Here is an 11,190-nt window from a genome sequence, read left to right as displayed (position 1 = left end):
GTTCTCTCAGCTTCTCAACCTTCCAAATCTTTAATTCACAAATTAAAGATTCTTATCCCCCGCTCCCCAGTTCTTTAATTCCACAGCTCTGCAGCAATCTGCAGGTTTTGTTTTGTTTTTTTAAAAAAAGGTCTTGTGAAAATTCTCCAGCATTTTAGTGCGAATTTCGCCCAATTGACACATATTCACATGCTGTTTTTGACGAGCACTGTAGACACGCTTTGGGGAAGCAGTTTCGCCTAATGCAATGCATGTTTGCATGTCACTCTCATGAATATATGTGTCCATATGCATGCTTAACCCAGACTGATGCATTTCTGTTGTCACTGCTTGGCTGGAGAGCAGAATGACAAAATTCAGAAAGTCCGAATTTTGAGAGGCGGCTGTGTTCTAGTTCATGTGTTGTTTTGGAAATCGCAAATTAGGCAAGTTTGACTTTAAATTGAATCGGGTTTCTCCCCCACCGCTGTCCAGGGAAGGGGATGACATCCTGTGCAGCCTACAGACATGTTGTACTGCCCGCCTCATGAGGACTAGAATGGTGGCTCTGAGTCTTGGAAGAATGGTACTGAGAACAGCCCTGCACCTTTGACACCTGCTTTGTTCTGCCGACTTCCAGAGTAGGCCAAGGAAGAAGAGCAAGAAAGGAGATTCTGCTTCAGAAAATAAAATTAACATGCTGTACAAACCAATTTGTCATGAGCAGAGAAGCTTGAGGAAGACAGTGTTTGTGAATTCCTGCACAATATTTTCTGACCTGCACCTCTCAGACTAATGTGTGGCACATATTTTAGCGATCCACTGGACTTCATACTTTTCCTGTACTGCAATGCAATTCTTGGCTGTTTGAAGGCATCAGAATTTTTAAAAATGCATGTATTTAGAGAAAACACACATTTAAATGTGTTGTGGGAGGGGGAGAGGGAGGGGTAAAAACATACAAAACTCCCCAATGCCTTCCTTTCCCCAAATCCTGGATGGTCACTGCCAGTCAGAGTAGGCCATATTGAGCAAGATGGACCAATGGTCTGACTCTGTGTTGCAGCTGAAAACACACAATGTGAGAATATACCCCTGAAGTATAGAAACCAACTCTTTGTGTTCAGGGCTATGTATTCTTACTTGCTTCATCAGCCTATCTGCTCTCTGTCTTTAGGAAGGTCTTCAAGGCAATTAACAAATCTCAGTAGCACAGCAAAGATCATCACTAGCTAGCTGATCATCTCTTTTAAAATTGAAGGTAGCAGGGATTAGACCCAGGACGTTCTCCTTGCAAAAGATGAGCTCTCTGACTGAGCAAAGGAGCCTCCTTTTTGAGTCTCACCACTCAAATCATATGCATGTTGCTGACCCAAAGAACATGAGAAGAGCCTGCAGGATCAGGCCAATGGATAACATATCACAGGGGCCACTCAGATACCTGTGGGAAACACAAGAGCTGTTTCCCCTCTGGCAGTTTCCAGAAACACGACTGTCTCTGACTGTGGAGGCAGAACATAGCAATTATGTCTAGTAGCCATTGAATCGCCTTATCTTCCTCGAATTTGTCCATTCCTCTTTTGAAGCCTTCCAAATTGTGGTGGCCTTGAGGCTACCTCAGAAGGTTTAGGACTCTCTTTCCTTCCTTAGAGGTTAGAGACAGACGACGACCTTTGAAAATGTAAATTCCAAATCTGAGACCTTCAGGAAACCCCACAGACTGAGCGTTTTGAGAATCAGGCGCAAGTGCTTCCATGTGTGTACTTAAAAACTGGGGGGAAAATATGACTTGAGAGACCATAATCTCTTCTTGGCAGTGGCACCCGCCCTGTGGAACGCCCTCCCACCAGATGTCAAAGAGAACAACAACTACCAGACTTTTAGAAGACATCTGAAGGCAGCCCTGTTTAGGGAAGCTTTTAATGTTTGATGCATTACTGTATTTTAATATTTTGTTGGAAGCCGCCCAGAGTGGCCGGGGAAGCCCAGCCAGATGGGCAGGGTATAGATAATAAATTATTATCATTATTCATATAATCGTAGAGCTGGGAAGGACCCTTTAGGATCATCTAGTCCAACCCCCTGAAACGTAGGAATATGCAGCTATATCCCATAGGGGAATCGAACCTGCGACCTTCGTGTTATCAGCACCATGCTCTAACCAGCTGAGCTATCCTTTAACTGTGCCTCAGGGCTATTTATCCTTCCAGATCACGAAAGCATCTTAGAGGCAAAACCCTATCCGGGAAGCCTCAAGAAGGGAGGCTGGCCTCTTCTTTTCCCCAGCCTTTTTGCAAACTGCTCAGGCAGACCAAAAGTACAAGCAAACTGGGCTGCGTGGAAGGTGGTTCCTTCTCTCTCCTCCACCCCCAACTTCCCAGTGACTTTAAAGTTTGAGGAAATGGGATTGTGCGCCAACACACACACACACACACACACACACACACACACACACACACATGCCTTCGTTTCTTACAGCATCCCTGGCTGCGGTTTAAATTCCTGAAAGGGATGGAGCAACCTCCCAATTGCGGAGGGGAGGAGAAAGAGCAGCAAAGCTCAGGTTGCTGCCCTCCGAGGGGCGGATGTTGGAGGCAGGTACTAGGTTTATAGGGAGCAGCAGCAGCAGCTGGGAAGGAATTCTGATTTCACCTTGGATTCTCGTCTCCACTCCCAGCTGCAAGTAAGTGGAAATATAGAAATGGATTCAGTTGGCATGTGGGGAAAGGGGAATTCAAACGGAGTGACTAAATTAGAGTCAAGTTATTATTATTATTTCAAAATCTAGACGTGGCAAGTTAATGCAGAGCCCCTGGCGATGGCATCTTAAATGAGAAGTGTGCGAAGATGGAGCACTTTCTCTCTTTGAGTGGCCTGCGTCTTTAACAGTGGGAATTTACTGCACAGAAATTCAGCAGGGAAAGCTGTTGCTTTTGCTGCATCTCCATGCCAGGGAGAGCTTCACCTGTGAAATGACTGCCTGCTGTGTTGCTTCTAAAAAAACAACAACAGCGCCTTTTTTAAATTAAAAAAATGAAGCAAATCTAAGAACATGAGACCGAGCAAAATACAGGATTGGGGAGTGGTGCGGGGGCAAACAGACGGGACTACAGACTCAGAAGAGGGGAGCAAGGTTCAGAAAGTTTAGTGGGCAGAGGGAGGTGGCAATGAAGTGCAACCCTGAGAGAGGTTTTTGCCTCATTTTTCCAAGATGTTGATTTAGCTTTTGCCACTAACAGAGGGTTGCAATTTTCTAGCCGTAGTAAAGGTAAAGGGACCCCTGACCATTAGGTCCAGTCGTGGCCGACTCTGGGGTTGCGGCGCTCACCTCGCTTTATTGGCCAAGGGAGCCAGCATACAGCTTCCAGGTCATGTGGCCAGCATGACTAAGTCGCTTCTGGTGAACCAGAGCAGCGCACGGAAATGCCGTTTACCTTCCCGCCAGAACGGTACCTATTTATCTACTTGCACTGGTTGCTTTCGAACTGCTAGGTGGGCAGGAGCAGGGATCGAGCAACGGGAGCTCACCCCGTTGTGGGGATTCGAACCGCGACCTTCTGATTGGCAAGTCCTAGGCTCTGTGGTTTAACCCACAGCGCCACCCTTGTCCCTTCCTAGCCATAGTAGAACACCTGATTTGCATGCATAAAATCCCAGGTTCGATCCATGGCCTCTCTAGGTGGGTGTGAGAACGTCTCCAGGCTGCAACACTGGAAAGCAGCTGCCAGCCAGAGTATGCAATACTGAACCACTGGTATAAAAGGATCTTCCTGTGTTTTTATGCCTTTAACAGCTGCATGAAGCAGGTGAATCTTTGACATGCCCCCTCCCCAAAATCGCTGTCGGAAGCTCTTCTAAACCAAGAGCAGACAGCCATGCACGCAACTCAGATTTATTATGAGTCATCTATCATGGCTGCATTGACCCCTGCCTTTCCTCCTTCCTTAATGGAGAGTTCATGCCATCGTGAGTTTCATACCAGGCAAAAATTCAGCTGGTGAAGGATCCTTCCATAACAGCATTGCTATGCTGGGGGGGGGGGGGGGGAGCTTTGCCTGTCAGCTGGCGAGCTGTGAAACACACCGGTGCCTTTTCAGGTGACAGGTGGCAATTGTCTGTCGCCGTCCTTCAAGGGAGGAGGCAGAACATCATTCCATTTCTGGGTGGAGGTGGGGAATCAGAGACGGGATGGGAGGGCAGTGAAGAAGCACATGGAAAGAAAAAGAAGCCATTTGCAGCGTTGTTGAGAATTTTACAATGTGTATTGAACCTGGTAAAGGTGCAGAAGATTTCTGCTGCAAGGGTTGCCAACTCTCTCTTCTTTTAAACCAGTCCCTGCCCCTGTGCCCTCTTACGGTGCTTCCAGGGTGTTGCTAGTTCTGGGTGGGGTTTGATCACATACCAGCAAACTCAGGCTGCACGATTGAAGTACAACAAACCCACTTCTCAAAACTGGACTTCTTGCTGGAAGGAAAGTAATGGGGAAAGCCCTGGGAAGTGTGAGGTGATATAGCTGGCTGGATGCAATGTCATCTCACCTCCCTGCAGGCGAACCAGAATGAATGCTCAATGAACGGCTGATGGCATCGAAGCTCCACACAAATTTTGTGAGAACAGGTCAGGATTTCTTAGTTATGTGGAAGCAACCTTGGGCACACTCATTAGGCAGCACATGAGTGTTTCAACACCATTGTCACCGTTATTAACCAGTTCCACCTATATATGCCCTCGTTTTCTTCCTTCCTTTCCCCCCCCCCAGGAACTCTAAAACCCTCCAACACCATGCAGCTTGCGGTTTCCGTTGCAGTGGTCCTCATGGCTTTGTTTGCTGTGACAGGTAGGAGCCGAAAACCTTTTCTTAGCTCATTATGCAGCGCCACCAATGCAACTGGAACAGGCTAGACGGCATCTATTGCCTTCCACTGGCTAATTTGGAAACTCTAGTTGCGCAGGTTTGGCAAAGGATCCTTGCCACACCTTCCTGCTCCCGGACACACACACACCGGGCTCAAAATAAGCCCCTCCCTCTGACAGCTCTTCCCATTTGACATGTCTGTGCAAATCCTATCACTGCAGCTGGGAAACATATGTAATTTTTTCACTCTCATATGAAAGCACCAACACTTTTTTTTCCCCCTGACCAGAGAACATTTGGCTTCCCATCAGTGCTGGGTTTGGATCTGCAGCTGGCCAAGATTGTGGGCAGGATCTGTGTTAGGCATTGATATTCAGTGGGTGTGAGGCTTGGAAGCAACAGAGGCTTAAAAATAAGAGGGGGAGGTGGGCTGGGGGGGACATGATCTGGAGAGTGTTAGCAAAGTCACTTATACAATGAGAAAAGACTTGGTAAAACTTTACTGAGGAAAACAGAACAAAACACTGTATAATTTGAGGAGAAAGAACTAGAGAGGGGTGTTTTTTGTGTGGGGGGTGTTTCTTAGTTCAGGCCTTGTGCAGGGCAGGAAGACATTCAGCCGAACATACAGAGGAAAGCTCCTCCAGAACTTCACAGCCAATCACAGCATGTGCTATCTCAGCAAAGAGCATGCCACTACGTTTAGTTGCTAAGCAACACCTCCACCAGTTCCTTTTTTGGCTTGCTTGCTAGTGTCAGAATTAACCCTTAAGTCGCAAACTGAACGATCCCTGCTGTTGCACGTCTCTAACAGATAGCAGGAGGAACCTTAGAGATCGCAGGTTTAAAGAAATCAAAATCAAAATGATTTCCCATTGTGGAGTTTTGTGGTGTGCGCTTTATGAGAGGAATCCTGTTTGTTTCATGAATCAAAATACACAGGCTGCAATCCAACCTCCCCCTTACACTCGACTGTCGTGGGGTGGGTTTAGAAAGAGCAGAGGGATCCCCAGTCTCACTTCTCTGTGTGTCTGGGGTACCTCCCTGTCTTTGCTCCATCCCAGCTTCCACTCTGGCTGAGCACAGAACAGCAGCTCTTCCAGGCTCCTTTAGCTGGTACTTCTTGCCTCAAATCTAGAATGCAGAGCCATAACCAGGTAGACTGCCCCACCTCCTGGATGCTCTCTCTCTCTTCCAGAGGAGAAAACTAGACCACAGAGGTAGCAGCCATACACACCACTTTGCTTCCCTTGGGGTAATACAGCAGCCCCATGGCCCAACGCCAAAGGCTAATGGTTTAATGGTTGAAACCTTAACCCTGGTTAAGAGTTTGGGAGAGCTCAGGCTCCGCCTCTTGTCTCATTCTCAGCACTTTGACATGAATGAGCCTCCCTTCCCTTGTCAGACTTAACCATGGCTCAGCTTTACATATGCGCTGACTGTAACCAAGGTTGGGGCTTCCTAGCGCTACGTGTTGTCTCAGTCGATTGCATGTTCTGTCTCTCTCCCCCCCCCTTCCTTGTGGTTATTTCCCATGTTTGCCCACATCAAATGCAGGTGTTCATCCCCCAATCTGTGCATTTTAAAAAGAAATAGAGGAGGCATCTCTCTTTAATGCTACGGTGGCTCAGAGTTGTAGGTGCACATGTATGTTTTGCCACTATAGAAGCAATTGCTTCACCCCCACAATCCAGGTTGCCTTTTCATATTTCTGTTTTGTCCTTTACATTGCCTTCTCCCTTTGCTTATTGTTCTCAACACTTGTGGGTTTTAAAGTGGCTTTTGAACTAGGGCATGGAAATTAAAAAGCGTGTTTTTTACTATGTGGGCAGGATACGTTCTTCCTGACTTTTTAATTTAGGTACCTTTATGCATCCTTTTGTTGTGTGGGGCAGGAATCTGCCTTTCATTATTATGCAAAAAAGGGAAAAGTTCAATTGGCTGTAATTTGTATTTTACGTCAGACTTCTTCATAATAGGTTGGAGTCATATAATTGGAAATATATGAATATTTTGTCTGGTAGCTGACTGTGTAAGTGGCACGAGAGAGTTCAGTCTCTCCATTATCACCTCTTCAGCCATTACGATACGATACGATACGATATCTTTATTGTCATTGTCCCTTGCGGAACAATGAAATTGAAAAACTACATAAAGGTTAGGAAGGTTTCAGATACTACAGCACTGGCGAGAATCAAAATTTATATGGAAATTGTTGAAAGTTAAGAACATGAATACTAGCAATATATCACAGCTTCTATAGCCTATATATAGTAGGGGTATTAAAAATGAGTGTCATCATGGCAATCCATAGTTAAAAGTAGAAGTTGGCAAATGTGTCCTCTTTTTTGCTCTTCAAAATATGGCAGCCCTAACTAACCGAGGTTAGTTTTTAGCAGTTTTGCATACCCTGGTTCAATTGACACTTGGTTCAACCGTGCAAGGTTGAAACCACGCTAGCTACTTACACATAAGATGTGATTGAGCCATACTAACCAAGGTTAGCTTTGGGCAGTTTTGCATAACCTTGGTTCGCTTGAATCATACATATCAATGAAGATAAAACACAAGGACGTGTTTAGGGTCAACCAGGGAAAGAAAGGAGATGGTGGAATCAGAGAACAGCAGGAGGAAAGAGGGCAGTCAGGGCATATTGCAAAACCAGATATGTTTAATTTCCCAGCTGTGCAATCCATTTCTCACTGACTTTGCCGCTGTTCTCTTTGCTTTCTCTAAGCCTCCACTGAGGTTGAGCCAACAGAACCCTCCCTGTCTCAAAGGTTTGAGAACTTCCAGCGTAATGTTCAGACTTTTATTGACAGCGCTGGAGAGAAGACCAAAACAGCTTTCCAGGAGTTCCACAACAGTGAGCCGATCACCAAAGCCAGGTGAATTTCCGGTGGCTTCCTTGCAAGGCCTGAAATCCAGGGCTGTGTACGCACAGAATTCTCCCAGTCCAAAAAAAGAATTCTGGGCATTGCAGTTTGTTAATGGTTGCTGGGAATTCTAACTTTGTGAGGGATAAACTACAGTGCCCAGAATTCTTTGAGGGAAAGGGTGTGCATCAAATGTGCCTCAGAGCCATAGTGTGGGCAAAACGTCAGAGGGGGCAACTGCTGAGACACATGAAGCAGAGTTTTGTGCGCCATAGAACCTGCCCTGAGCCCCCTAGCCTAGCAAAATATCTCACCTAAACTACTTAGAAAGTGGGATGGGACAAAAAGAAGCTCCAACAACAACAAAGTCATGCTCTCAATGAATCTGAGTTATGGCTTTTCACCAATTCTCATTAAGGCCCAGAAGGAACCCGGAAGCTCCTGTGGGTTGTAGCATAGTGGCTCTGCATGTAGAAGGTTCAACACCATGCATTTCCAGAGAAAGGCTGGGAATGCCCACTGTCTGAAGCCCCGGAGAACCTCTGCCAGTCAGAGTAGACCATATTGAGCTAGATGGATGGAGCTAGATTCAGGCTAAGTATAAGGCGGGTTCTTATATTTCCTCTCTCAGAGTGCAGAGTTGGGCTCCAACTAGATTCCGGCTAGATTGGCTAGAAGGCATCAGACCCTGCATTTCGGGGGGGGGGGGTTGCAAAGGAAAGGGGGCTACTGCAAGGATCTGCAGAGAGCAACATCTTTCCCCAATCTCGACGGGTATTCAAGAGAAATAACAGTTCCTCCAGCCACCAGTAGGTGGAGAGAGCAGAACGGGACAGAACGTGGCAGGGCAAAAAGGCACTCTCCCCAGTCACTGCCCCTTTGCCACGGCAGCTAGAAATTTGTTTTAGACACTCTTGGGAACTGCTGGCTATGCAGGCGCTCCCCACCAGGCCCCCTCGCCCCCAGAATGCCCCCCCCCCTGAAGAAGGACCTTGCTCACCTCTGAGCAAGGTAGAGAAGGGGGCAAGGCAGACTTCAGGAGGCTGCTGCCGCCGCCGCCATTACATTATTGAAATCATTGAAATACTTCATTGTCACTTGTACAACTTGTATACAGTGAGATTACACGAGCACCCCCCCCCACTCAGCTCTCTTAGTCTTAATTCCCCTCGTTTACTGACGCACACCCACCAAACCCGAAAGTCAGTTGCCCTGTTGTTATCTTTTCATTCAGCAGCCTAACAGCCCACGGATAGAAGCTGTTCTTTACCCTGTTGGTGCGACTAATCATGCTTGTATATCTTCTACTTGAGGGCAGGAGATCAAGGAAGTGCCGGCCAGGGTGTGAATCATCCCTGAGAATTTTCCTCACTTATTTTCCTCATTAGAGGGGGCAGAACTGTTTAACAGCCAACTGAGGGAAGGGGGAGAGGAGGAGGGGTAGCGTGGGGGGTGGGAGGGGGGAGGGTGCCCACCTCGATCAAGTGCCGTGTCTTGCACAGACCCTGGCGAGGGCGGCAGGGCTCCTTCACTGTTGCCTTCCCGTTGGCAGGAACTGGCTCTCTGAAAGATTCCAGCAGGTGAAGGACAAAGTCAAGGCGACGTTTTCCAGCGACGGATCTGCCTGAATCCACCCCTTCCCCACCACCGCACACCTCTGTTTGGAAGGGAGATCTGCATATGACTCTCCACCGCCAGCAGGTTGCAGTGGAGGAACATCTATTTCTCTCCAGGTGCAGGAAAATCTGGGAGGAGGAGGCAGGCAGCATGGCCACACCTCTCCTCGGCTCCTCCATTTTCTATTTTTTTGTTATGCATTTATTGGAATCATTTATTACCCTCAAATAAACAGAAGATTCCTCGCTCTGTAATCTTGATTGTTATTGCAATGGTTATCTGTTTATTGATTAGGTTTTCTTCCAAAGGTTTCATCACAGGGCAGGAAGAATTGTGATTTGGGTTCCTTCCCCCTTCCCAAGTTCTCAAACAATTTCCTGAAGTTGTCCCACCAGCAAAACTATTTCTTCCTCTCTTCTCCCCTCCCGCAAGGTATTTCATGTGCGTTCAAATTTTCACACGGTCAGACTCCGAAGTTGTTTGAGCTTCAAAGGATATGCCCCATCCTCTTCTCTCACAAAACAACTTTGAAAGTCGGAGGAGTGAATTCGCAAAGAAAATTGCATCTGAGACCATGTGTGCATGTATGCTAGAGAAACAGAGTGAGGTTGGACTAACTGTTTTAAGTTGGAAAAAGTACAAAATCCAGTCTTTTCCCCAGATCCCTGAAACAGAGATGGGAGAGAAATTTGTTGTTGTTTTTTTTAAATTAATTTTTATTAAAGTTTCCACAAAATTTTCAACACAAACAAAACACAAGTACAAAACAATAAAACATAAAACACATATAATTTCAGATCTTAATTTCTTATACCTTACTTTCCCGACTTCCTCATGCCTTCCCTTTTCTGCATTCTCATGTCAGTGATTTTTTAGCAAATCCCCCCTTATTTCAATTTAATTTTAATAACATTCATTTTCTTTTCACTTATCTATTACCACTATCAACCCCTATTTTCTCATCCGGCATCAACCTAACATTCACTAATTTTTGCATATTTCTTTAAATAGTCCTTAAATTTTTTCCAATCCTCTTCCGCCATTTCTCTTCCCTGGTCTCGGATTCTGCTCGTCATCTCTGCCAGACTCATGTAGTCAATCACCTTCATCTGCCATTCTTCCATGGTGGGTAACTCCTGTGTCTTCCAGTACTTCGCGATGAGTATTCTTGCTGCTGTTGTAGCATACATAAAAAATGTTCTATCTTTCTTTAACACCAATTGGCCGACTATGCCCAGGAGAAAGGCCTCTGGTTTCTTAGGAAAAGTGTACTTAAGTACCTTTTTCAGTTCATTATAAATCTTTTCCCAGAAGACCTTAATCCTTGGGCACGTCCACCAAAGATGATAAAACGTTCCTTCCATTTCCTTACATTTCCAACATTTATTATCGGGCAAATGATAGATTTTTGCAAGGTTGACTGGGGTCATGTACCACCTATAAATCATTTTCATAATATTTTCTCTCAAGGCATTACATGCCGTAAATTTCATCCCAGTGGTCCATAACTTTTCCCAGTCAACAAACATAATGTTATGACCAATATCCTGTGCCCATTTAATCATTACCGATTTGACCGCTTCATCTTGTGTGTTCCATTTCAACAGCAGGTTATACATTCTTGACAAATTCTTAGTACTGGGCTCTAGCAATTCAGTTTCTAATTTTGATTTTTCCACCTGGAAGCCAATTTTCCTGTCTATTTTGAAAACTTCCATTATCTGATAATAATGAAGCCAATCTCTTACCTTCCCTTTTAGCGTCTCAAAACTTTTCAATTTCAATCTGTCCCCCTCTTGCTCCAAAATTTCCCAATATCTCAGCCAATTAACCTCCATATTAAGTTTTTTGACGGCTTTAGCC

The 11,190-nt window shown here is 45.7% G+C and overlaps 1 protein-coding gene across 1 annotated transcript; it reads left to right on the top strand.

The window, feature by feature from the left end:
• The first annotated feature begins 2,505 nt into the window (after positions 1 to 2,505).
• On the top strand, positions 2,506 to 9,581 carry APOC1 (apolipoprotein C1). The gene is made up of 4 exons (XM_079985844.1): positions 2,506 to 2,662; positions 4,739 to 4,816; positions 7,572 to 7,722; positions 9,263 to 9,581. The coding sequence occupies exons 2-4, from the start codon at positions 4,762 to 4,764 to the stop codon at positions 9,336 to 9,338; spliced, it is 282 nt and encodes a 93-aa protein (XP_079841970.1). The 5' UTR covers positions 2,506 to 2,662; positions 4,739 to 4,761; the 3' UTR covers positions 9,339 to 9,581.
• Positions 9,582 to 11,190: the final 1,609 nt, after the last annotated feature.

Source organism: Podarcis cretensis (assembly GCF_951804945.1).
Source record: "Podarcis cretensis genome assembly, chromosome: 8".
In the NCBI taxonomy this organism is placed as follows: Eukaryota; Metazoa; Chordata; class Lepidosauria; order Squamata; family Lacertidae; genus Podarcis; species Podarcis cretensis.
The sequence above is the reverse complement of the archived record's forward strand: the minus strand, read 5'-3'. Positions and strand labels throughout refer to the sequence as shown.